Raw genomic sequence first — 27,447 nt, forward strand, 5'->3', positions numbered from 1 at the left:
GTCGCAAAGAGTCAGACACGACTGAGCGACTTCACTTCACTTCACTACAAGTGAACTATAATTATGAAGACGATTTCTCTCCACCTGCCCCACCAGATTTCAAAGACAGAGTTTCCCTCTCCATTTCGCAATGGCTAGCGCTCAGTGGAATACAGAATGCTCTGCTTAGAAGGGAATATTGCTGGGCAAATGGGTGAGTGAAGATATGCTGTTTTAAATGCTTCTGGGAAGAAGTCAGAAGTTGTTTTCAAGGGATAGCTCTCTAATATCTAGATGGAAGCGCTGAAAAACAAAGTGAGTGCCCAAGTGTGAAAATGAGGGATTTCTGGAAGGAAGAAGGGAAGGAGAGGAGTGAGAGTCTCAGTCACTTCCGCTCTGCAGGTGACCTGGGCCAGGGGCGTAGCTGCCTCTGCTGAGGCTGACGCAGCCTGCGTGCGGAACGTGGCTGACGAGCAGGACAGGACTGAGCCTGCGAGCAGGGTAGGGTGTCAGAGAACCAGGTGAGACACCCTTCCAGTCAGGCTGCCAGCGGCAGGCACCTGCCCTGGGCCAGACGCAAGGGCTTCTCCACCCCAAATGCCCCGCCCACATACATCTTTCTCCATCTCTTTTGCCTACTGAGTTTTGACTCATCCCGCAGACCCTCCCCATTTTCTGATCACTGATTTCTCTGCTCTCCTATCTATAACTCCAAAACCACTTCTTTCCCTCCTCCAGGGAATCTTCCCAACCCAGGGATCAAACCCAGGTCTCCCACATCACAGGCGGATTCTTTACCAGCTGAGCCACAAGGGAAGCCCAAGAATACTGGAGTGGGTAGCCTATCTCTTCTCCAGAGGATCTTCCCTATGCAGGAATCGAACCGGGGTCTCCTGCATTGCAGGTGGATTCCTTACCAACGGGGCCATCAGGGAAGCCGAACCTAAGAAAGCAACGCGGAAATCTTGGACCCCTACAGAGAGCAATTCTGGCTCTTAAATACCTATGATTCTGCCCAGAGTGGGAGGCTGTAGTTGGCAAAGATTTCCTGGAGATGATGAAGTTTAAATCTAATTACATCAGAGATCAAAGTCAGCCTGTCATCCGGCCGTGTTTGCATCCACCCTGTCAATGTTTATTAAATGTCCTCTGTGAAGAAGGAAATGGCAACCCACTCCAGTGTTCTTGCCTGGAGAATCCCAGGGACGGGGGAGCCTGATGGGCTGCCATCTATGGGGTCGCACAGAGTCGGACGCGACTGAAGCGACTTAGCAGCAGTAGCAACAGAAGCAGTGTGCCAGCCAGGCTTTGCATGTTGGGGAGACATAGGTGACCGAGAGGGTTCTCTCAAAGAACTAGCACCCCAAATAAGAAAACAGCCCTGCAAACAAAAAATAAGGCTTCGTTGTGATCTTACCAGCCCAGAACCCCCCTTCAGTGGCACCACGAGGGGACATGACAACGGAGACCTCACCCTAGAGAGCATCCTGAAAGGTCTGAGAAGGGGAACCCTCGGGTGTGTCTCAGAGACCAAAGTAACCACAAATACCTGCGCAGGCCAGGTAGAGACCATTTGTATGAACACTTCCTCTTTGTAGATTTTCATTGCCCCCTCTGCTTTTTTCTAAGCTCTTCCACACTGGTGATTGGAAATAATTAAAACTGCCCCTGCAAAGGACAGAGGACTTCACCTGTTTCGGGCAGAGGAGAGAAAGTGGCCTCTCAGGGAATCATGGAGATCACTGGAGCACTTCCTGTTGTGATGGAAATACTTGCTGGCTGGGGCAGTAGCCACTGGTCACGTGGGGCTATTATAAGGCCTTGAAAACGTGGCTAATCTTTCATTTCCCCGAAATTAATTCTGAAATAGCCACACATGGCCACTGGCTATTGAATTAGAAAGCGCAGGGCTGGGCGTCAAGGAGGCTGCCTCGTCAGTCAGACGAGCGTCCCGCCTGTGGCCTCAGGCACACTCTCTCCAGGAGCGCTTCGTCTCCTGCAGGGATGCGGAGCCCCACTGCAGGGGTGGTGTCCACATCCCCGGCCACACACTCGGATGCACAGGAAAGGTCCATTTTCCTTATTTCCTTGAAGTCAGATCAAATGTGACTGGCAGCTCCCTTTTTACCAGCCCTGGGGGATGTCCAGTCTCAGTCCTAGCAGGCACCCAGTGTCCATATGCCATCATCACGCCAAGGTTCCAGGGTTGGGTTATGGAGCAGCTAGGCACCTGGGTAACAGAAGCTTCCTTCAGGGCCAGGCTGCTGCCTGGACACCTGGACCCTCTGGAGAGGGCAGGTTGAGGATCTTCCACCCTCCCCTCTCCTTAAGACACGGGGTCAAGTGTGCTGGCTACTAACAGAATACTAGCCCCTGGCCCCACCCAGGCAAAGAGCTCTCCCTGTTCTGCCTTCTAGCTTTTCTCCTCCCCTTCTGGTGTTCTTGGCACAAAATTTTACTTGCTTCAGACTTTACCAAAACAAAAGCCAGTAGGGGCTGTGTCTTGCTCTAAGCCCAGGAACCTTAATGCTGGGTTGAGAAGGCTCAACACAGTCAGTTTTTTCCTCTAGAAACTTACTGAAAAAATTAAAAAGAATTCTACTATTTAATATTGCAGTAAATTATGCATGCGCGCTCAGTCGCTAAATTGTGTCTGACCCTTTGTGGCCCCAAGGACTGTAGCCCACCAGGCTCCTCTGCCCATAGGATTTTCCAGGCATGAATACAGGAATGGGTTGCCATTCCCTTCTCCAGGGGATCTTCCCGACCCAAGGGTCAAACCTGCATCTCCTTCATTGGCAGGCAGATTCTTTACGGCTGAGCCACCAGGGAAGCCCTGTGATAATTATATTTCCTTATAAAACTGTAATGCCCCACATGGAGAAAAAAAGTAAGAGGCCAGGAAAAGACATTCACAGCAAAGGGAACAGTATGTGCAAAGGGCCAGAGGCCATTAAGCTCCGTGGCAACCAGGTTCCAAGTAGGGCAGCCTCAGACTAGCTCATCTTAATGGTGGCAGTTCCCCGAGTGTCTGCTATGAGATTATTTCCACCAGGTCTCATGACTTAGATGTTGTCATGCCCATTTCAAAGATGAGGACACTGAGATTCCAAGCGGTCAGATGATTTGGCTAAGTTATCCCGGGATTTAAACCCAGGTCTCATGGGCTGGATGCTTCAGTTCCTACAGCCAGCCTGGGAACAGATCAGGTAAACAAGGAGCAAGGAGCAATTTGCCTTGGGAGTGGGGTGACCCAGAGGTGCGAGGGCCAGCCCCCAGCCAGGAGATGTGTCAAGAGAGACGGCCTAAAATCTGAATCATCCAGTTGACGCTAGAAACCACTGGCCCGGCGGTGAGCCTGCCCACCTTCCCCAGCTTCTATTAATAATCGGCCAGAGGGAGCTGCCCACGATTACTCACTTAATGATTAAACACATCATCACTCCTTCCCAGAGTGCAGCCCTGGCGGGGCGGGCAGGCATGACATCACCAGCCATGCCCTCTCTCCCCTTGAGAAGAGGTGGCATGGGCTGGGATTGTGGGAAGCCTAGATTCAAAGACGGGCTTCCCTGATGGCTCAGCTGGTTGAGAATCTGCCTGCAATGCAGGAGACCAGGGTTCGATCCCTGGGTCAGAAGGCTTCCCTGCAGAAGGGAATGGTTACCCACTCCACAACTCTTGCCTGGAGAATTCCATGGACAGAGGAGCCTGGCGGGCTCTAGTTTGGGACTCAGGACCAGATGCATTCTCTCTGGTCGTCAGGTCCTCTAACTACTGAGAGAAAGTACCAAGCATCTCTTCCCATCAACATTATATTAATATAAAAGAGTGTTTATAGGGCCCCTAGCATTAGAAGGCCCTTGATGGTTTGGGATAAAGAATGTGGGTTTGGGAGCCCTCCAGACATAGTGGTTAGGGACAGATTTGGGAGCCAGACATCCTGGGTTTGATTCCAGCTCTACTAGCTAGGCCATCCTGAGCAAATTACTTAATTTTTTTTTCTGTCTTAGTATTTCCATTAATGAAGTAGACATGACAAAAATGGTGCCCTGAGTCTTGGAGATGTGTTGAAGATTATGAATACCCCACGTAAATGGTTTATCACAATCCCCAGGGCCTGTGTGCTGAATACGTATTAGGTGTTATCGTTAGCCAAGAATCTTTGGACCAGGATTTTTCTGAGCCTTAACTTCCCCATCTGCAAAATGGAGACATACACCTTCTTTGAGGTTAGACTGCTAACTGTGTGTGATGATGTGTGTAGGACTCTGGTGTAGAATTGACATTTAGTCACTGAAAGCCTCTTTCCCTTCTAAGAGCCCTCAGGTTAGATAGCCTGAGTTTCCATCGGGTATGAAGCAGTCTCTCCATCAGCACGGATGTAGGTGTGCAACAAACAGCAATGGTAACACCGTGGAAGAAGGACGAGGCTCTCCAGGAAAATTCTCAGACTGAGGTATAGTATTTCCCAGGTGTTCTTTGGTCCTGGAGAAGCCCTTGAGAGCCCCTTGGACTGCAAGAAGATCAAGCTATTCAATCCTAAAGGAAATCAACTCTAAATGTTCATTGGAAGGACTCATGCTAAAGCTCCAATATTTTGGCCACTTGATGCAAAGAGCCGACTCATTGGAAAAGACCCTGATCCTGGGAGAGACTGAAGGCCAAAGCAGAAGGGGGTGGCAGAGGATAAGATGGTTCAGTAGCATCACTGACTCAATGGACATAAATTTGAGTAAAAGTCTGAGAGATAGCAGAGAACAGAGGAGCCTGGCGTGCTGCAGTCCATGGGGTTGCAAAGAGTCAGACATGACTTAGTGACTGATCAACAAAGGCGCTATTTAACAGTGATGGTCATTCCACATACTGAGCAGAGCTGCTGAGAGTGCCAGGCCTTCCAGAGACATCAGGTTGTTGGGAATCAGCCAGACTACTTAATCTTCCTAGCTGTGGGTCCTTGGACAGGTTACCACCCCTCTCTGAGCCTCAGTTTCCTTGAGTATAAAATGGGGATTGTAATACTTGCTTTGCAGTAAAAAAAACAGAAATAAAATAATTGGGTTTTTCTGTAACATTTCACTGAAAAACCCAAATGAGCTTTTTGGCCAGCTCAATGCTGTTGCTGCTGTTGCTGCTGCTGCTAAGTCACTTCAGTCGTGTCCGACTCTGTGCGACCCCATAGATGGCAGCCCACCAGGCTCCCCTGTCCCTGGAATTCTCCAGGCAAGAACATGGAGTGGGTTGCCATTTCCTTCTCCAATGCATGAAAGTGAAAAGTGAAAGTGAAGTCACTCAGTCGTGTCTGACTCTTCGAGACCCCATGGACTGCAGTCTACCAGGCTCCTCTGCCTATGGGATTTTCCAGGCAAGAGTACTGGAGTGGGGTGCCACTGCCTTCTCTGGCCAGCCCAATACATAGCGTCTAATGCAGTACCTAGCATATAATAGGTGTTCAATAGGTAGTCTCTGAAAAAAACAAATTCAAATTCTCTTCCTCTTAAATTACTCTCTCATTTGCTAAGCGCTGGTCTGTCGAGGAGCATGAGGCTCATAGATGGGGTACCAGTCTGGTTCCCATAGCTCCCCACTAGCAGAGCCAAGGACCTTGCCTAAAATCATTATACAGAGTTTGGCTTCAAGCCTGGGAGCTGAAAGAGGGCTCTGGACATGAGGTAAGAGAGAGGGGAGGTGAGATGGGATTTTTATTTCTTAGAGATGAACACAGAGGTGGGACAGACAAACTCTTGAGATGACATGTCTTAATAATAGGACCTCTCACTTCTAATCCTGGGAGGCCAAGTATAAACACATAAAATAAATGACATCATTCCGCCTCATCACCAAACAAAGACTGCAAATGCGTTGAGACAACAATGAGGTGCCAGTGTGCGCCTATCAGATGGGCAGACAGTCCTGGGCCAAGGATGTGCCCACACACAACTGGCAGGACCCAATCCTCACACTGCCTGTTGGAAGGTAGCTTACTGCACTGAACAAAGTCCTTTAAAAAAATTATATGTGTATATATGGCTTCCCAGCTGGTGGAGTTAGAAGAATTCACCTGCCAATACAGGAGATGCTGGAGACATGGGTTTGGTCCCTGGGAAGACTCCCTGGAGTAGGAAACGGTGACCCACTCCAGTATTCTTGCCTAGAAAATTCCATGGACAGTGGAGCCTGATGGGCTACAGTCCATGGGGTCACAAAGAGTTGGACACAACTGAGTGACTGAGTTCACACACGTATGTATATATGTACCTATATATGCTGGTCCAGAGGATTTGCTCGGTAGCATTATACAAAGATGGGTTTGGGGAAGCATATACAAGGATAGCCAACCCAGTAGAAAACTGGAAACACCCAGAATGTCCATCAATGTAGGACATGTTATATGAAGCATGGTCCCTCCATGTTATAGAAAAAATACTATGTGTCACTAGGAAGGCTCTCATAGCCTTGTGGATGGTGGTGGCTGGTAGTAGTGGATGGACTGTCCACGGTGTGGGTCATACTCTTGGGAGCTCATTTTATAATTATTCTAATATACTGTACACTTAGGTTTGTTTGGGCGTCTCTCCTGGCATTAACGGTAAAGAATCTGCCAGCTAACGCAGGAGATGCAAGAGATGTGGGTTTGATCCCTGGGTCAGGAAGATCACCTGGAGTAGGAAATAGCAGCCCACTTCAGTATCCTTGCCTAGAAAATGCCATGGACAGAGGAGCCTGGTGAGTCACAGTCCATGGGGACACAAAGAGTCAGACATGACTGAGCGTGCACACGCTAGCATACACACACACACACACACACACACACACACACACATTTGATCCATTTTCGGTTTTATGATGTTATACTTTGTAAAAAGAAAAATTTTTTAATGTGTAGTTAGATTTTTTTAAAATGCAAAGACTCTTTGGGACCCCATAGACTGCAGCACGCCAGGCTTCCCTATTCATCACTAACTCCTGGAGCTCACTCAAGCTCATGTCCATCACATCAGTGATGCCATCCAACCATCTCCTCCTCTCTTGTCCCCTTCTCCCTATGATAGCATTTTAAAATGCTGTCATTGAAATATCCATTTGCAGTTAAATATTATCATACCAGGCTTCCCAGGTGGTGCTAGTAGTAAGGAACCTGCCTGCCAGTGCAGGAGACACAGGAGATGCAGGTCAATCCCTGGGTCGGGAAGATCCCCTGGAGGAGGACATGGCAACCCATTCCTGCCTGGAGAAGCCCATGGACAGAGGAGTCTGGCAGGATACAATCCATAGGGTTGCAGACTCAGACATGACTGAAGTGACTTAACATGCACACACATTATCATACAATTGTAAATATTTATTTGCCCACACATACTCATAGTAAAATGGAAGGACATCCACTAAAATATTAATAGGGATTGTTTCTGCGTGGTGGTTTGCTTTTTTTTAATTTTCTAAACATTTTGTTGGTTGCATGTGTGTGTGTCTGTATTTAGAGTTTCTTTGAATTTTCTAGTAGTTTTACATGGGATATTTGTTTCTGAAACACCCTTTGTTTCTTACTATGGGAGTAACACCCATTCTATAGCACTCCTCAGGTTTTAACAGGCTCAGAATTAAGCCATGGTCCACTGCCACTGGTGCTCAGGTGCCCAAGTTTGAGTCAGCATCTACCTGGACAAACATGCATTTGGAATTGGTATAAACGAGGGCTCATTTGTCCGCTGCGGGCAGACTGAGCAACTCGAGCTCCACCCTGCTGCACCCCAGGCGGCTCTGGGGCTCTGTCCCTTGCTTCCTTGGGAGGCTAGAGGTACTCAGCAGCCACTTTTTCTCCTCTCCAGACACTTCCTGGCTGTCTTCCTCCTTGGAGACAATCTATTCAGGTCACCAGCTCCCTGTCCAGCAATCATGCAGCCTGCAGGTCACCAGGGCCACCTTCCCAGGCCAGGGCCACGAGTTAGATGGCTTTGTGGTATCAGTCTGGAACTCAGCTTCCTCATCTGTGAAATGGGGCTAAAAGCACCCACACTCCCCACAGAACAGGTGCTCTTCCCTCTGATAAGCCTGCGCTCTGCACTTGGAGGAAGAATGTGTGTGCTAAGTCCCTCAGTCATCTCTGACTCTATGACCTTATGGAGCAGCCAGCCAGGCTCCTCTGTCCATGGGATTCTCCAGGCAAGAATACCGGAGTGGGTTGCTAGGCCCTCCTCCAGGGGATCCTCCTGACTCAGGGACGGAACCCGTGTCTCTTCCGTCTCCTGCATTGGCAGGCGGGTTCTTTACCACTAGTGCCACCTGGGAAGCCCTGTAGAAAGAATACAAGGTACAAACCTGTCCACCTGCTCAGGGGAACCTGGTTGGGTTTTCTTTAAGTAAAGGCTTGTTGGTTTTCCCACTATATCCCTTTGCCTTTTGCTTAGGAGTGGGGCAGCTGTGCCTTGTCTGCCCTGTACCGTGAAAATAACCTGACTCAGCCTACTCCAGCCCACTCTCCCTGGTACAAGCCTACATCTGCCGTCTGGTTCCGTGCAGCTCACAAGGGGAATGCCTACACCGTATTCCTCCAGGCCACTGCAGAGCACCCTCCTCTTGCACATGACCCTGGAGGTGAGCAAAGGCACCTGTTGCTTGAATGCTTGCGGGGGAGGGGCAAATTTCAGTCCCTGTCCAGAGAGAACGAGGCACAACACCTGCAGAGTCAGGGCTGCGCTGAGCTGCGCTTTGAGAGGCTCCCAGCAAAGGAGTGAACCTAAAACTCCTTCAGGTTTTCCAGAAAGCATTGTAAGGGGTGAAAATAAAGCAATGAACACTCCTTCCTAACGGCAATAACACTGAGCCAAACAGGATAATTTGCCACTAGGTCCAGCAATGGTGGGGGGCTGGCTGAGATTTAATTTAACACAAGGAATGCAAAGTCATGTGACATTTCTTCTCTAATCTGTCTGGGAAGTAAATTGCATGGTTGCCACCCCAAAAAAATCCTTTTGCATTTGTTGAACCTGGTCCCAGCTGGCGGTGGTGAGGGGGAGCGGTCAGCAAGGAGCCCCCCAGGAGGCCCTGCAACTCCTGCTGTAACTTCTCCACCAACTAAGACAATCCTAAGGATCATCCAGGATGCCATCGAGCACCTGCAGAGATAAGTTGTCTGAAGCCTCAGAGGCAAGAAGAGCACATTAAAGTTTAGGAAATGTCAAAAAAACATCCTATCTCCTAAACCTGGATGATGAATGATCATGTTACTGAACTGAGGTTTGCTCCTGGCTCAAGAATCCAATACTGACAGATAAGTGTTGAGTAAAAAGAAAAGATAGCTTGACTGAAAAGCTGGCAATCCTGGGGAGAAGGTGGACACATGTCCCCCCAAAATCAACTCCCTACTTTCCATGTTTTGCTCAGAGATTATACAAGGAAAAGAAGGAAAGGGTTACATGCCAAGGAAAGGGTTGTGGGGTGTGTGATCAGCTCGTGGACATTCTTCTGATTGGTTGGTGGTGAGGTAACCAAGAGTCAACATCATCAGCCTTCCAGTTCTGACCTGTCTGGGGTCTACGTGCTTGTGGTCACTTAACGTGTGCTTAGTCGCTCTTTGCAATCCCATGGACTGTAGCCCTCCAGGCTCCTTTGTCCATGGGGATTCTCCAGGCAAGAATACTGGAGTGGGTTGCCAAGTTCTCCTCCAGGGGATCTTCCTGACCCAGGAACTTGAGCCAGGGTCTCCTGTATTGCCTGTGGATTCTTTACCAGCTGAGCTACCAGGGAAGCCTTAGTATAATTAACTTATTCCACCTCTTGGGAGTTTTAGTATCTGTAAAACAGCTCAAAGAATATGGCTCAGAGTATTATCTGTGGTCCTTGAGGAGGAACTGAAGGTCCTTGACTTTGTTTAATGGGTACACTATTATTTGGTCTTGTTTGATCGCTTTCCTTTGCTTTTGCATTTTCTCACTTCTCTGATTAAGTTTAGTCTTTGGCTAAAGTTTTTCGACAGTCAGGAGGCAGGTGGATGACATGGGTGGTGGGGGGTGGGTGTCTGTGCTGGGAAGGCCCATAGGGTCCAGCTCTGTTATAATAGTTTTAAGCCAACTGTCTGTACATAAGTGCAAATCATCTTCCTTCTTTCTTTTCCTTCCTCTTTTCTTCCATTCAATGAGCAAATATTATTTAAAGATTTTCCTGTCCTATGCAAGACGGTATAGTCCCAACTCAGAGAAGTTGTTGCCCCTTTTTGTAGGAAGCTCTGTCCTCAGAGGTACAAGCAAAACCCAGAGGATAAAGGAGCCAGAATGGGCAGGGCAGGCAGGCAGGTTAGGCTGGAAAGTGCAGCTGGAGGTGGTGGTGGAGACAGTCAAGCCAGGAACGTGGGTGGAGCATGAAGGGCCAGCGATTTCAGAATGAGTGATTGCCAAATGTGCATGCGGGCTCCTCAAAGCTCCCATGACCTCTCAGGGAAAATGGGGGAAGCTTCCCAGGGCTCGGTCCTCTTCAGACTTTAGGAGTTCTCTAACTAAGTAACCTAAAATTAACTGACAGCCTTCGACTTAACATGCAAACAGCCCACCTGAGAACAAAGTCAACATGAAGTAAACTGATCTGGAAGATACTAAGAGCTGGAGAGGCAGAGATCTGATAACATCAGGCCCTGGATCCAGCCATTCCTGAAGCTAACCCTCCTCTGGATATTACTGCTATGCGAGCCCGTAAGTATGTCCCACCCCTTTGTTGCTTAAGCCACTTGAAATTATGTTTATGCTACATATACACTAAATATTTCTAACTAATAACAAGGAAGGGAAACACACAAAGCTCTGGGGGCAGGAGGTGGTGAGGACATGCTTATCCATGCCTACTCTAATGGCTGCCAGTTTCAAACATCCCTTTTTCAGGAGGGCTTTTCTAGAACCTCAAGAGTAGGTGAGATTTTGGGTCGCATAGTCTTTTAAGACCCTGGTCCTTAACAACACTTCTAACAACTCCAATTATATAGTCATGCCATTTTCATCTGTTTATCGCTAGCATCTCACATAGTGCCCGATGGATTTTAAATGCTCAATAACTATGTACTGGATTCTTTAAACAGGTGAATCTGGTTGGAGAGGAGCATGAGAGGTTTACTGGAAGAGTTGATGTTTATCATAGCCTTGCTGGAGGGTGACCCGGTCAGGATGGACTGTGCTGGGCTACAGTGACAACCCCCTTCTGGATGCTACTGGTATGCGGCAACAAGGTCTATTTTTTCCCCTTGTCACATGATGATTTTGGTCAGCTGGGTACTGTGCTCTGAGTTCCCTCCTTCTGGGTTCTGTTGGACAGACCCTCCGTCACCCAGAATGGTCTGTGTGGCCAGAGTTGAGAGTGATGGGGATAGGAGATGAATCACAGGCCAGCTGTTAAAGTCCCCATCCGGAGGTGACACAAATCACTTCCCCTCCCATTCATTGACAGGGCAAGTCATACCCACGTGCCTGATTTCAGGGGCAGGACATGGAAGCGCTGACATGGGGGTGAACGACCTGATGATATCTCAGCTCTCAGTATCTCCCAGTGCTCAGTTCTGCCCCATGCTATCTTTGTTCTTGGGCAGGTCCTTTCAGGATTAAATCCATGTTTTCCCCAGATGAGTGACAACTTCAGAGAAGGGAATATGGGAGGGCTTTCTAGAAGGAGAAGACAGCTTGGACAAAGGTTCAGAGGTGCTGACGTGAGGGTCTGCTCTAGAGAAAGTGGTGAGTAACCCAGTGGTTGAAGGAGGGAGAAAAATGCCTGGACATGTTAGGGGGCATCTCCATTGCCACACTGGGGAGGAGTGGTGAACTTGGCAGGCAGCAAAAGCAATAAAAGGTTTAATTAGGCAGGACCTATGATTTAGGTTATTCAAGATGTCAGCCAAGCAAGGGATGACGGAAGTGGGCTGGCTGGTGGAAAGCCTGGCGAGAACTATCGCGGGAGCATCGGAGAGCAGCTTCATCAGGGTGGCCCTGAGCAGGCCAGTAAGTAGGTCTCTCTGTAAATGCACGAAAAATATTTGGTAAACACATATTAACGAAACCCTGGGTTGAATCCCGTCATCACTCCTTCTCCAAATTAATTTCTAGCCCAGAATCTCAGAATGTGATCTCATTTGGAAATACAGATGCAGATGATTACATTTGCAGATGTAATCAGTGAGGTTCAGAAGGGGTCATACTGGATTAGGGTGGGCCTTTCAGCCCATATGACTGGTGTCCCCATGTCACAAGGAGAGATACAGAGACAGAGAGAGACACAAGGAAAGAAGGCCCTGCGATGGCAGAGGCGGAGATCAGAGCGACGCAGCCCCAGGCCAGGGAGCACCAAGGCTTGCCTGCAAGCACCAGGAGCTGGGAGAGGAGGGAGGGGGAGGATTCCACCTTGGAGGTGTCAGAGGGAGGCTGACCCCACTGACTCCCTGATGGTGGACCTCCAGCCTCTGAAACCGGGATAAAATACATTTCTGTTATTTTAAGCCACTCTTTTGGTGGTAAGTTGTTACAGCACTCCTGACAAATCATTACAAACCAGGAGCAAAGAGAAACTGGTTATTGTGAGCCAAAAGTTATATATACCTCTTCATTTCTATTAAAAATGGAAGATTTACTATGTACCCTGAACCAAAGGCGAACATCCAACCGCCTGTGAAATTGTTTTCCTTTTGCAGATTTTCCCCATTGCTCACAGCTGGACATTACACGTCAAGGATGCTCTCAGAGGACTGGGAAAAGGTTCAGAGGTCCACAGATATGATCCTTCTACTTGGGCTCCCGAAACAAGCAGAAAGATCCCTTCCCCTCCCCATGAAATCCAAGCAGGGCTGCAGAAAGAAGGGAGAGTTCAGGAAGAAACACTTGCCTTTGCTCATTTACTTGACCACTGTTTACTGGCTTTCTGAATGAATCGGGTACTTTGAAAGATGCCAGGAGAGATGGGATGAGATGATGGTGGTGATGATGATGGCTAACATTCTATCAAGGACTTTGTGCATGCCAGGCATTGTTCTAGGATGTTTCACAGGTTCTTATCTGACTTTCCTGGTGGCTCAGATGGTAAAGCACCTGCCTACAATGCAGGAGACCTGGGTTCGATCCCTAGGTTAGGAAGATCCCCTGAAGAAGGAAATAGCAACCCACTCCAGTGTTCTTGCCTGGAGAATCCCAGGGACGAGGGAGCCTGGTGGGCTGCTGTCTATGGGGTTGCACAGAGTTGGACACGACTGAAGCGACTTAGCAGCAGCAGCAGCAGCAGCCAGTATTGTTGCCTTGAAAATCCCATGGATGGAGGAACCTGGTAGGCTATAGTCCATGGGGTCACAAAGAGTTGGACACAACTGAGCAACTTCACTTTCTTTTCTTTACGTATATTAACTGGTATTTCTTATAACAACCCTACAAGGTAGCTCTGTTATTATGTACAGCTTCCCAATGAGGAGGCCGAGGCAGCAAATTACAGAACATGCTAGGGCCAGAAAACTGGTGAGAGCAGAGATGAGATACAAATGATCTGCAGAGATGAAAGTCCTAGCTGCCTCGGAGGGGGGAGGGGGAGGAGGAGAGGGGAGGGGGGAGGGGGGAGGGGGTCGAGTAAGTGGTGTGTGGGTGCAAAGAAGGCTATTGTTTTCCTTAATGAGCTTTGTAGATTTATTAAGCCAGGACTGACTCCTGAGGAACTTGATAAATGCTAAAATGTTAAAGGAAGGGGAGATATCTCGAGGAAGTGGAGGCTATGTGGATGGGCATCTATTTAGAGAAGTTTGGGGAGGAAGAGGCCACAGTAACTGGAGGGGAACTTGGGGTAAGAGGCGATTCTTAGGATGGGTCATTGATTGCTCTGAGTGTGTACTTGTAGATTAGACTGATTCACAAAAGAGGAAGATATGGAGGGGAGCCCTATACTAGAACGAAGGGATGCTAGCTTTTCAGGGACTCTTTTTCATATTAAAAAAACATGGAACCGCATCAGGGGACTCATACACTGTGGCCAGAAGGTCCAGCGGCTCCTCTCACCCATCTTCTCCACATTCATGATGAATGTCGAGACAGGTGGGGTAACTGCCCAAGGGACCACAGCACCCATGTGGTGAAATCAAGCATTCTTCCCATGAACTCTAGCTTTAGATCTCTCTCAGCCCCAAGTACCCATGAACTCCAAGGAAGAAGCTTGGGAATGGTTGATGCCTCTGGTCCTTCTAGTGAGAATAGTCTATGAAAAAAAAATTTTCCGTGCTGCTAACTAGAAATTTCCAGGGACGTTAGTCCAGAAAATTCAATCTGATTCGATGATGGATCTGCACCACGTGTGCGTTCACTAAGCAAATCTAATTCTGTTGCTGACCAGCGAGAAAGATAAATCATTTAAACAGTTCAATACAATTGCACCCACGTTTGGCTCTGAGAGCTTCTGCTGTCTCAGCTGACCTGCACTGGGGGACCAGTGGTGCAGGAAGCTCTCAGTGCCCTGGGGCCACTTCACAGAGGGAGCACCTTCTACCTGGGTGCCCATCCAGGGTTGCCCCAAAGTCCTTCCTTCCTACAAGTGGATGCGGGAAAACGGCTTCATCTGGGCACTCAGTGCATTGCGGAAACAGCAGAGTATTGCAGCACTGAAGGAAAACTGGCTGTGTTGGACCCATGAGACGGATCTAAACGACACCTCCTTCAGAACTTTTCCGAGCTGCTTTGGATTCTGCAATGATCTTCTTTCACCCTGGTTGGAGAATGCCACTGGTCTCAGAAAATGCTACCCACCCCCCACCCCAGCCCCGACTCCAGTACAATTCTTTTCTCCTCTTTGTCTCTGGTATCTTGTCTCCCTGATCCGCCCACTTGCTCTCTGCTCATTGTTTTCCAGAAGGCTTGGGTTCCTAAGCACAAGCCTCCTCTGCCATTGGACAGAGCCCGCTGCAGGTCTGGACTGCCCTGAGTGCTCCACCCACCAAGTCTTCCTCAGAGAGGTGGAAGTGGCTTCTCCTGGTAAATTGCCCTTCTCCAGTCCACACGCCAGGGCTCCCATTTGTTACTGAGGAAGTAGTGGCCTACTCCACTTTTGAATTTGAGCCTCTATATCTTTTGCCAGGTAATAAACAGAGCAGCTTAATGTTGAGAGTTGAAATAGGGGAGGTAAGGGGAAATGGGGAAAAGGGGAAATAGGGGAGGTAAGGGGAAATAGATGTGTGTGAGTGGAGTAAAAGAAAGCTGGCCTAATTTTGTTCATTACCATGCCCCCAGTGTATACAACAGAGGCTGAGCAGGTGCTCAATCCAGTTATCCAAGAAATGAGTCCAGTTTAACCTTCTCTTTGGGTGAATGGGGAAACTGAATCTTGGGGCTCCTCAGCTTTTCAGTCCTTTTCTCCAGCAGCTGAGCGCAGAACTTGGCTCAAAGTAGTGGCTCAATAAATATTTGTGGAATGACAGAATAGGTAAATACCAGGGCCCCTGGAGGCCAGTGGGCTGCACAGAGGAGAACCAGGGCCCTGTCTTGAGCAAAATCTGGGCTGGTGGAGGGAAGAGGTTTACCACCATCAGGCAGAGGGCTGGAAGAGGAGGGCAGATGCAAGCAAACACAAGTCTGGGCAAGGGGCCTGGGGACAACGGTAGGGTCTTCCTTCACCCATAAAATAATATTCTCCCGGTACAGTGAGGCTCACCCGGGTTGCACATTAGAACCATCTGGGAAGCTCTTAAAAGACAGTTGGGCTGCATTCCCTCAGATTCTATCAAACCGTCCTGGGATGGAGCCCTGGCGCATACCTTCCGGAAAAAAAAAAGTTCCGCGGGGGATATTGATAAGCAGAGCGAGCTGGGAACAGATAGACAAGGCGGCTAAGCGCGGAAAGAGTGCTCAGTACAAGTTCTAGGAACCAGGCGAGGAAGGAGCGAGAAGCTTCCTTTCCTGCCAGGGTTCTGGGGGCGGGAAGAAGGACGCAGGGTGGGAAAGGGCAGGTGGGCTTAGAACTAGGGAACTGGGGTTGCGTGAAGGTGCCCAAGCAAGATGGACGCGATTAAGCGAGAGCCTGTGTTTCAACGGAAAGCAGATGCATCAAGGAAGGGTCATGGGGTGAGAATTGCAGGGAGCGGGTCTCCAGGAAGCAAAGGAGGCAGCTACTCCGGACTTGGGATCTAAGACCCGGAGGAAGTGGGGGAGTCGCTCCTAACGGAGATGCAGGCGTGGCGCAAGGGGACTAGGAAGAAGAAACTCTGAGATGGAGATGGGGGCCACTCGGTCACACAGAGACACACGGAAGTCCACACGCACACGCGCGAGCGCGCCCAAGCACACGCACCCGCGCCCAAATGGATCCCCGGTGCACACACGCTCGCTGCACACACCCAGGCCCCGGCCTTCCGGACTGGGAAAGGGACAGCGCTGCGGAACGGCTGCCGGGACCAGGAGGGCCGCGCCCCTCCTCGCCTCCACGCGGGCTTGCGCAACAGGCGGCGGCTCGGGCTGGCGCCCCCCGCGCGCTGCCCCAGCACGGCCAGGCGCGCCCAGGGGAGCGGGAGGAGCGCCCGGGAGGAGGGCGCGGCGAGGGGTGTGTCCCCGCGGCGAGGGGGCCTGGGGGACGGGGGCGGGGCGAGGCGCGGGGGCGGGGCCGCGGCGCCTATAAAATCGCCTTCCTCCCGGGCATAAACAAACCTCGCCTGGCTCCCAGCTCCGGCTCTGGAGCGCACTCCTCTCTTCGCCGCTCTCCTCGCTCCCTCTGGGCGCCTCCAGCCTAGCTCCGGGTGATTTTCGCTTTTCTCCCTCGTCCTTAGGTAAGCCCGACGCCCTCTTCCCGCCAGGAGGGGAGGGATCGGTCGCCTGTGGGTGCTCCTGCCTCTGCTGGACCGCCCTTTGTGGCCAGCCCTCCCCTACTCCCGGAGCTGCAAGCGCTCGGTCTCCCAGTGGCCCCAGGGCGAGCGCCAGGAGGGGCTTTGGGGGCGCGAGCACTGATGGAGTGGGGGTGTTTGATTCGGCCGCAAGAGGGAAAAAAAGGTCCGGGTTTACCTTTCCCCTAGCTGAGGAAGTGGGATCCTGAGGATCGGGGTAGGGGGTGGAGAGCCCCAACACCTTGATCGCTGCTTCCCAAGGCCCTCCCGGCTCACACGGGCGCTCCGGGCCGGAGCGCGCGCTGGACGTGGGAGGAGGCGAGACCAGGAGTGTGTGTGTTTGAGGGTGGAGGTGGGGTGTGTCCCTGGAGTGGGGTGTCTGGGGAAGGAAGGATTGAGTGCGCCTGTAGAAAGGAGATGGCTAGGGGTGAGCGGCGCTAGGGACGAGGCTCGAGAAGGGGACGTGGGTGTGTCTGCTTCCCAGACTCTGCCCTCAACCAGTGTGTGTCTGAGGGGCGGGGGCCCATTCAGCCTGGAAGTCGGGGTGGAGCACGCTTGTGTGTGTGCGCGCGCGGGCGCGCTCGCGCCCGTGTGTGTGTGTTGGGGAAGGGTCCTAGTGTTCCAGCGCGTGCGACACGCGCGGGAGCGAGGGTTGGCGAGCGTCGCTGGGCAGGGTGCGCCCCCCGAGGTGGCCCAGGGTGGGCGCTGTGGCGGCGCGCAAGCGGTGGCCTGGACCACAGGGGTCGTGTGGCATCTGGCCGCTCTGCGCTGGCTGGGGCTTCGAGTGGCGTCATTTTCGCCTCCGCCCACTCTCCCCAGCTTCCCTTCTCTCTCCTGCCCTCCGGGGGGAGGAGAACAGCTGGGTTTTCTCGGCCCTTCCTGGGAGATCCGCCGCGGTCTGGGATTCAGCCGGGGGCAGGGCGTGTGCACCGTGGGGGGCTCCGGGAGAAACGCGCTGTCACCGCTTGGGTCACATTAGTGGCTGAAGCTGGGATTTAGTGGCTATTTGCCTTACTCAGCCCCACCTCCCCCACTCGCCCGTCTGTCGCCTCTGCTGTGAGACATCCCTCTAGGTCTGGGGCAGCACCGACTTGTGGCTTGGACGGGGGAGGTGCCGGGCAGCTGGTGAGGGAGGCAAACCTAGTTGGGGAGGGCGCGATTGTCTTGTGCCCAGACCATCTCTTCTTCCCAAATGTCCTGGGCACTTGAGTTTGTTTGGTTCCTTTGAGTTACTGGGAAAGATGAAAGATTCAGAGAGAGTTCAGCCAGTGGCCAGGCAGGAGGGCTTTAGCCATCAGCCATACTTCACCTCCTAAAGAAACACAGTGTGTTCTTGCCATGAAAAATGCAGTCCCAAGGCAGACCTTCCAGCCCAGCTTCCTCCTGGATAGAAATGCTGGAATCTTGACTGAGTTTCACAAAGGTGAACTGAAATAAGCAAGGTACAGAGAGTGCAACCCCCCGCACCTGGCTTCAAGGGGTTCCCCAGCCAGGGCAGAAATGCAGACAAGGGTGCAGACCCCAGCCCTCTGTAGTGGTAACTGTTGGGGTAGGCCAGGGTGGGGGTCAGGGGAGGAGGGGGCACAGGGGTGGTCAGGAAGTGATAGGATACCTTTAAAGGGACAGTGCTCTGGAGTCAGGAGCGAAGCCAGATATCCCCAGACCCGGGACTTAGTAGCTTTGTGGCACCTTGTCTCTCATCATTGTCACTCCTCTCAGAGTGAGAAGGAAGGCGTTCCCTGCCTCACTTTGGCACCTGGCACCTGGCCCAGGGCCAGGCCCTTGGGAGGAGATCAAATACAGACACTGAATCAACTGAATGGCCCCATTCCTCTGTGATCCCTCAGGCAGTTAAATTTTTGGTGATAGCATGTGACTACGCTTTCCAAGGAGACCTTGGAGGATCTTTTGGGGTCTCTTTTCCTGAGAAGCAAATCCAGGCTTGCTATCTGTTGGTTTAATAATTTGGAGAAATTAAAAATTCACACAAGTTCCTGGTCCAACTTCTGCCCAGTTTACAGATGGAAACTGAGACCCAAAGGCAGGGAATGACTTGCCGAGAAGGAGCCAAACCTGGAAGTCAGCCTGAGTTTCCTGGCTGTGATGGAAGGTGGTGAACAGGGGTCTCAAGTCTTGAGAGATGTATTTTCTGCTGTCAGAAAATGAGTTGGATCCTCACTGTGTTTCTGGCGGGGAAACTTTCCAGACAGAATGTGGGTAATTGATGGGTCAATTGATTTTCAGTCCGAATCAGTTCTTGAAACAGGAGCAGAATCAGCGTAGTGAGAAAGGGCTGCAGCTCTGCTGAGTGGTGGTGGCCCAGATTTGGGCTGTCCAGGTTGGACCCCAGATGTGAACAAAGCCCTCCCCGCCCTGCCCCCTAGACACACACGTCCCCTGCCCTTAGTGCACTAAAATCTCCTAAGCAGCCTCAGCACGGATGGGGAAGAAAGATCTCATTGTGTTTTTCTGATGGCCTGAAGCTGCAGTTCCTCCAGGATCCAGAGAATCCTATCCAAAGCGTGACTCAAAAGGCCCTGTGCTTCAGAAGGGAAGCCAGGATGATGACTCAGCATCTAAGATTCTAGCAGGGAGGGGCCCTGACTCAGGCAGAGGGGGCTGGGAAGGGGCAGGACCTTTCTCTCTCTCGGAATCAGCAGGTATATCCCACAGCCCCTCTCATCCTCCTGAGAGCTCTGCCTGTGCTGTCTTGGCTCCATTGAATGGATGGGAAAACCAAGGCCAAGAATGTTTAGGGGACTTGCTTGTGGGCTATGTGACTGGAAGTGGGAGGTGCAGGCTGAGAACCCAGAGTGTCAGACCTGAAAGTCTTTGTTCTTTTTTCATGATGGCATGTTGGGGTGACTGCAAAAAGGCATGAGTGAAAAGAGCAGAGAGGCCAGCCAGAGCTCTGGCCTCAGATTCCCCCCCTGAAAAATGGGAATAACAGGTACTGTCTCTCTGGGACGTGTAAATGTTAATTGAGTTAATCTACGGCAAGAGTTGAGGACGGTACTTGCCCACGAGGCCACAATGAGGGAACTTGTGGTCAATCATTTCCACAAATGGCATTCTCAAGGCATCACCTGGGGAAGGCCTTCAAATGCTGGATTCATGTTTTGCTTCTTGAAGTTTTTACAGAAAGCTAAGCTTATGCAGATTGTATAAAAATATAATGGAACTTTGTCTGAAATGCAGGTTTCCAGGCCTGGTAGGTCTGGGATGCGCGAGGGATCTGCATTGTTTCAGCCCTTTCTGGGCTGAATTGGGCTAGAGTGTACTGCCAGAGAGGAGGATATTTGCTCCAGAATGATGGCTGAGGGAGAGCAAAAGAAAGAGGGCCACATTTCTCCTATCTCCAGGGTCTGGAGTAAGTAGCTTTTATTCGGTTAAAGTGCCTTGTGATTTCAAGGCATCTCCTTGTTCCTTTGAGACAGGAGACATCCTTGCTATTTCTCAGATCAGAAGACTGAGGCTTGAGCAGGTCCCTTGCTTGTCCAGAATCAAGTGATGGGGCTCCATTACCCGTGGCCACCATGGACCATTCCCTGAAGCATTATCCTTCGAGGCTGCCCAGGCCCTCCTCGATCCGTCTTTGGAACCTGGACTCGGTTTCTTGGCTTCACTTCAGGCAGCCTTTCCTGACTCCCTGATCTCAGTCTGGGCCCAGCCCTGCCCTTTCTTTCTCTTTAAATTTGGAGACAGACACAGGCAGGTTGGGGGTCTCTGCTGCGGAGTTGGCGGAGGTCAATTCCCTGGACACTTGCTTGACCCCTGCTGTGCCAGTCCAGGCTTGTTGGAGCAGGGTGTGCTGGAGGAGTGGGGGTCCCTGATCGCGAGTGTGCAGACCCCAGTGCTCCAGGGCAGACGCCCTGTGAGACGAGACCTGGCAACCCTGGCACTCTGACTTGGCGCTGCCGAATAGACCCAATTACAGAGTGTGGATCCACACACAGGTCTCTCTTCCACCCAGTCCTGATCTTCATTCCGTATATTTACCGAAGACCTGCCCACCCGGGCTCCATCTCCAGGCATTTCCAGTCCAGTAGAGGCATTCCTCCAACTGAGATGGTAGGAAGTGGGACTGCTTAGCAGTCTGGGGGATTCATCTTTTGTTTATAGATTTTTTTTTCCTCCTTAAACCTGTGGAAAGCTCTGTACGTATAAACGATATGCCCGTGTACTGCTCTGCTTAAAGAGGTGGATGGGGACCTTTTTTAGGAAGAACAGGGCTCCATTCTGTTCCCCCATCTTTACCCCTAACTCCACCTATTGGCTTTGAGAAGGTTCTGGGCAGCCCTCTCTGAATAAGGGTGTGAGAGTCATTCCGAAGAGGTAGGTAATTCTGACTCTCTTAGCTGGGAACCCTCCCCCTCCTCCTCTCTTCTGGTTAGTCATTGAACTTGCCTGCTTTCTCCAGAAAGTCCTCCCTGACTTCCCCCTCCAGGCAGGCCGACTGGGTGGGGTGCCCTTCTTGGATCATTCTGGGTTGTGTCTGCTTAATTACCCTTTTCCTGTAGACCTGAGAGTACACTTAGTAGGCAATCAGTTAATATTGGTTCAAGTAGTAGTAGTATAGTTGCTCAGTAGCATCTGACTCTTTGTGACCCCATGGACTGCAGCCCACCAGGCTCCTCTGTCCATGGAATTCTCCAGGCAAGAATACTGGAGTGGGTGGCCACTCCCTTCTCTGGGGAATCTTCCCGACCCAGAGATTGAACTCAGGTCTCCTGCATTGCAAGCAGATTCTATACTGTCTGAGCCACCAGGGAAGCAATGTTGGTCCAAAGGATACCTCCATTTACTAAGGAAATAACAGTGGGCCCTCTTGTGTAGGAAAGATCGGAAGGTCATCCAGAGGGTAAGAGCAGCAAGACCAATTCGGGGAAAGATTCTTTCAGTGTGGTGATTGTCCCGTCTCGGGCACAAAGGGTTGTGTAGGAGGAATCTGCCTCCACGTCCCATGCTATCACTGGCTCTCTCTGTGTGCTTTCTATACATTATCTCACAGACCTTCCAGCACTGCTTGTGTTTCTCTTGCAGATTCACAGAAAAAGCCTCTCACCCACCCAGCATCCTCCTTTAGACTTCCGTTATCCTGCGCGTCCCCGTAGACGGTCTGGTCTTCTCTCTGCCAGACAGGTGGCTGGGCTCCCAGACCTGCACGGAGAACCAACAGGAAGGTCCTGGGTCGTGCTGTGGGGAGGCGGGTGGGGTGAAGACCACGTACAGGCCCCTCCCTCTTCCTGCTATTGTGTCCCAGACTTTCTTGCTAGTTCTGTGCTCTGGCCCAAGACAGAGAAGTTGCCTTTGGTCTCCAGCCTGGTACCCAGGGAATGGATGCAGCTGGGGGGTGCCTTCTCTTTAGTGATTTCTTTTTTATTCTTTCAATATCAGACAGCCTGTTGGATGCTGCTGAGGTTCAGCCTCTAAGCAGAAGCACCCGGGGCCTCCTGAAGGAATTCTGATTGTCTGATCATCTTTTTTCATTTTATAGACTTTTGAAAGCCCTGTTTTCTACCTTCCTTCCCCTCACCTGGGGAACTTTCTAGAAGGTCCAGTGAGTCCTGTCATATTGTTTACTAGGTTGATTGCATAAGAAAAACATTGAGAAGCCATCAGCTTCTTCACCCTCCATGAAGGCTTGGGTTTCAGAAGGTCCAGAAAACAGGGACTGCCTGGTAGCTTGATTTCAGAATCTCTTTGGCAAAGAAAGGACCAAAGGACATGTCCATAGCAAGGTGCGGGGAGGCAAGGTGCACCCCAAGGCTACTTTTCTGGAGGTTAATGCAGACGGGGCACTATTCTCTCAAACCTTCTGGAGTTGACTGTACTCGGAGAGGATGTTATGGTGAACATCAGCAGCATCCATTGATCCCCTGCTTGCCTTTTAAATTCTGTCCTATAAAGAGCTCAGTGTACTGGAAAAAAAAACACTGCTTTCACGTGGCTTGGAAACTGGGCGTGTTCTGGACGGGACAAAATCTGGGCCAGTGGCTGACAGTCCCAATCGTTGCAAGCTTATCAACAGTCGTTCCTGGTTCCCCTCTCTCTTCTTCACTGGAGGACTCCGGGAGGCTGTGGTCTGCCTGCCCCTGCCCTGCCGGCCCCTGCCCTGCCTGCCCCTGCCCTGCCCACCTGCACCCACTGCGAAGGATGGAGTCTAGGCCTTTAGGAAGTCACATAGGCCTCGGCGTTTGAGCCTCAGATTACCCATTCGTAAGCCGAGGTGATCCAATCCACATTCTCCCAGGGACCTCCTCCAGGAACAAATAGAATAATGCAGTGAACCTTTTTTTTCAAGTATTGAATATGGCGGATCCCTTCTGCATGTTGTGACTGGAGAAGTTCTAAGATGTGGACTTTGCCCGCCGCCTGGGCCTCTGGTGGTGACTCAAGGGGGCTGTGCATGGTGGGAGAGAAGCACATGACTCTGCCAGCTGATCCACACAGGAGAAGTCTCCCGGGAGCACGGGGCCCATCCTTAGAACCTCCTGCCTGGGGCTGGGCACTCGGATGTGTGTCTGTTTAGAGCAAGCTGGGTTCATGGTCAACTGCCCCCTTTAACGTTGTTTTTTTTAAACTGTGCTGTCTTGATGCTTGGTGACTTGAGGTCCGTTTCTTAATCTCTCTGTGCCTCCATTTCCCTGTTGTATGGTGACATGATGCGGTCCACCTTCTAGGGCTACTGGAAAGCTCAAAGGGGAGATGGAGTCTGGAGCCTAGGAGGCACCGTGAAGTTCTTGTCGCTGTCATCGTCTGTGTCTGTGGAGGGTGAGGCTGGGGGCTCCCCAAGCACACTCTGGGTATTTCTGTGCTAGACACCCCCGCCCCCGCCTCGGAGGGGCTTTAGGGGCCCAGCAGAATTTGCCAAAGAGGAAGGGCAGATGCCCCCTCCAGGTGGCTTGTTGGAGGAATGCCAGAGCTGGTGGAGGACTCCAGTCTTAGGGATGAGGAGGAGGTCCAGGCTGGGAGAAGAGCGTCCTCCAGGTTCCCAGGGCAGATGGCCTGAGCAGAGCCATGCTGCAAGAGGCCCTCACAGCACCCCGGGGGCACCTCCCTTTCGTCTGCATGCAGCACCTTCCTGCCTGGACTCCCATCCGTCCGGGGTCTTGGGGACTATGTGATGTGCACAGAGGGCTTCTCAGGTGGCTGAGCAGTAAAGAGTCTACCTGCCAACGCAGGAGACACAGGTTCGATCCCTGGGTCAGGAAGATCCTCTGGGGAAGGAAATGGCAACCTGCTCCAGTATTCTTGCCTGAAGAATTCCATGGACAGAGGAGCCTGGCAGGTCACAAGAGCTGGACACGACTTAGCAACTAAACGAGAACAACAGTGTCTGTAGAACACTTGCCACATATTTTGTAGATGGGAAGCCGAGGCCCAGGGAGGGGATGAATGGCTTGGTAACAGTCATGTGGCTGGGAGGGGCAGGGTTCCCACGCCCCAGCTCCTAAACAGCGTTCCTGCTGCTCCATCAGGGCTTGTGAGAATCCCAGGCGCTGTGTGTCCCCTCGCTCTCAGGGTGACCGACTAACAGCTCTCACGTGGCCTCATAGCCTGAGATGCCTTCGCCCGCTGCCTTCCCAGTCCCCGAGGTCACCTTCTTCACTCCTCCAAGCAAATCTCAGTCTTGGCTTTGCTGGAACCCATGGAGTCCAGCTCATTGCTGACTGGCTCCTGGGTCCGTTGAACTGGAAAGGTATTTGCCTGCCCCCCCAACCCGCGCCTTCCCCTTGGGCCTTTGTTACTCATTGACCCGAGTGGTAGCACGTTGGGTCTGATTGCTGGAAACCCATGTGACACCTGCTGAACCTTTTTCTGTGTCCCATCCTTGCTGGGCCACTGAGGGATTAAGAATGTTTAAAATACAGACCCTGTCCCCACAGATCGCCCTGGGTCTCTGAGGCAACCAGGGAAGTGCACTGATCAATGAAGCAGCTGTTTGCCCGATTCTGTGTGCCATGGTTGCATTGAAGGCCACCCACTACTCGCCGGGAACAGGAGTTGTTATGCCCATTTTACAGATGAGCAGACTGAGGCTCAGAGGTTAGATCACAGAACTAATCAATGGTAATGTTCAGGTATGACCCTCAGATCTCCCCCCACCTCCCCACTAACTCCTGGCTGCCTTTCACTTCTGCAATATTGATTTTCTCAGAATTCCTTCTGGGCAGGCAGGTGGGAAAGGAAGAAGTGGTATAAATCAGTCTGGCAGCTGGCGTTGTAACCTGGAACCCTGCTGTGTGCACTGAGTGGGGTTTTGGCAGGAGACCTGTCCCGACCTCATTTCCTGTGTGGAGTGGCTTCCCTCTGTGCTGAGACAGAGTCCACCCTACAGGATGGCATAGGGGGCTGGGAGTCAGACACCCAGGCTTCCACCACCATGCCCGGTGCTGCCTGGCCCCCTGCAGGACTGCCACCTGCAACCCTCCGCCCCCTGCCTTGGCCCTCTGCAGCCCTACATCCTGTGCTGGGACTTTGCAGGAGGCGGTGGAGAAGGGCAGGCTTGGCATCCGGCGCTTGGTCTCAAACCCAGGGAGAGAGCTTGTTGAGCCCAGTGGGGCTGTAGGTTGGCTGCGGGGGGTGACCCCAGGTGTGGGCACCCTCTGAGTGGAGCCTGAAGGGAACAGGGCAGGGGGCACCAGCCCCGGCACCGAAACCAGGTCACCTCCTGTCTACGCCTGACTTGTCACATAGTCAGGTCTCATCACAGAGCTGTGATAGGTCCTTTCTCGATTCACTCAGTGTCTGGCGCATGCAGTTGCTGTGCAGGAAAACTACCTCCGAGTAAACCTCCTTACAGCACATGCTTCCTGGAGCTCAGAAGGGCTCTGAGGGCTGGTCTTGCCTCGTGGGGGGCAGACGATAGGGAGGGGGAACACGAGGTGTCCCTGGCTTTATCTAAAACATGTCAGCTTTCTTCTTAAAAACAGTTTTATACATTGAACTTCCTTATAAGGTTTCCTTTAAACCCACAGCTTCTGAGACAAAAGTTTGCAAAGTTTATTGATGGATGCAACAGAGACGGGGTTAAGGGGCCTCAAGGGGCCTAAGTCTGCTGAGTTGGACTGAGAGCACCCTAGCTCAGAGAGGCGGGGTGGGGGTGTGGGGGGCCCGGGGCTCAAGGTGCACCTTCTACAGCCCATTTGGGTGGTCTTGGGAATCGCAGGCAGTGACCTGGCTGGAGGTCCTGGCTGAGCTCACCTGTCGGGACGTGTCCAGTTACAGTTATGAGCCACAGGCTGCCCCAGGCCTGCGGGAACCGCACCTCCTACCCACGCCCATCCCCCGGGGACGAGGAGAACCTGGAGTGTCCTCTGCTTTATCTGGTCGCCCTGCAGACTGCAGAGCCCTGGGGTTCTCACTGGCTGCTTCTTGGTCTGGGCCCAGGGCGTTTCAGCCGCTTCACTCCTGGGGCCAGATAATTCTGCCGTGGGTGCCCTGTGCCTCCGTGGCGTGGTCAGCAGCCGCCCTGGTCTGCATGAGCTGGATGCTAGCAGCATCTCCCAGTGGTGCTGATCAAGAATGTCTCTGGACCTCGCCAGATGAGGGGACCAAAGCACCCTTGTCTGCACAAACACTGTGATAGTCCTCTGTGAGCTCCCCTCTGAGTCTCCCCAGGGCCCTGAGCACATGAGGGGTGCGGCTCCCTGAGGCCTCCTCCAGCTTCCAAAAAGGAGCAGTTCTCAAATACTGTTTAAGGGGGATTCACCGGTTTTCAAGCCACTGTCTCCTGAGGTCTGGGAAGCTGAGTTGTAGGAGGAAAAGAAGGTGTGGGGTAAAGGGATTTCTCCGGGAGCACGTTTGGGAAGCCAGGAAGGCTGGGCCTGAACTCTTTCTGGTTCTGAGGGAGGGTGAGAGGCCAGGTGAAGGCTGATCCTCCAGTGGGATCACACTGGAGTCAAGCCAGCCAAGGAGACCTGACCACACTGGGCTGAGCTGCAGCCTGAAATACACGTGGACCTGTTTTCAAGGCATTTCACTTGTGTGGTTTACTAAACCACGTAAGAGTGAATGTAAACGCAAACGTGGGCCTCTCAGGTGGCGCAGTGGTAAAGAATCAGCCTGCCACCGCAGGAGATGCACGAGAAGCAGGTTCGATCCCTGGGTTGGGAAGATCCCCCTGGAGGAGGAAGTGGCACCCTGCTCCTGTATTCTTGCCTGGAGAATTTCAGGGACAGGAGAACCTGGCAGGCGACAGTCCTTGGGATTGCAGAGTCGGACGCAACTGAGTGATCAGTTGCTGTGAAGCTGCATAAAGGCTGTTCATCTGTCTGTTTATTCTGTCTGTTGTGATGCTAGGAGCTGCAGGGAGGGAAGGGAATGAGCCAGGTAGGCTACCTACCTGTCCTGGGGAGCTGGCAGGTGGGGACGGAGGCCCAGGAATAGCCAGAGACCCTGACTTCACCCCTGGGTTCTGAAGGAGCCCCTGTGACAAGCTCTTAGCGTTGCCAGAGCCGTGAGCCTCTGGAAGGCTCCCCGGCCTGTGTAGGCGAGGTGTCTCACAGCCAGGGTCTCGGGACCGTGAACACGCTGAGTTAGCAAGGCCGGCAGACCTTGGCTTTTCATGCCTCCTGCCTCCGAGCTGGCAGCTGCCCAGGAATGCTCGCAAATATAAAACCGACTTTGTTTTCAGAATGTTCTGGAGCCTAGACTCCAGA

At 51.9% G+C, this 27,447-nt stretch overlaps 1 protein-coding gene and 1 non-coding gene across 6 annotated transcripts in view; both read left to right on the forward strand.

The window, feature by feature from the left end:
* The first annotated feature begins 10,368 nt into the window (after positions 1 to 10,368).
* The window catches only part of NDRG1 (N-myc downstream regulated 1), a 61,278-nt gene continuing 44,199 nt past the window's right edge, over positions 10,369 to 27,447 (forward strand). For 2 of the 5 annotated variants that reach the window (XM_042254072.1, XM_042254075.1), the window contains exons 1-2: positions 10,369 to 10,661; positions 11,042 to 11,173. In XM_042254072.1, the coding sequence (XP_042110006.1) occupies positions 11,165 to 11,173 (9 nt within the window). In that variant the 5' untranslated portion in view covers positions 10,369 to 10,661; positions 11,042 to 11,164. Of the gene's footprint in view, positions 10,662 to 11,041; positions 11,174 to 16,606; positions 16,730 to 21,616; positions 21,967 to 23,466; positions 23,558 to 27,447 lie in introns of those variants that run through there. The other 3 variants (XM_042254073.1, XM_042254074.1, XM_027972876.2) reach the window with 3 other exon arrangements.
* TRNAC-ACA (transfer RNA cysteine (anticodon ACA)) lies at positions 13,005 to 13,077 on the forward strand. Its single transcript has one exon. It is a non-coding gene; the product is annotated as a tRNA-Cys (tRNA).

This window comes from Ovis aries, chromosome 9, assembly GCF_016772045.2.
Source record: "Ovis aries strain OAR_USU_Benz2616 breed Rambouillet chromosome 9, ARS-UI_Ramb_v3.0, whole genome shotgun sequence".
In the NCBI taxonomy this organism is placed as follows: Eukaryota; Metazoa; Chordata; class Mammalia; order Artiodactyla; family Bovidae; genus Ovis; species Ovis aries.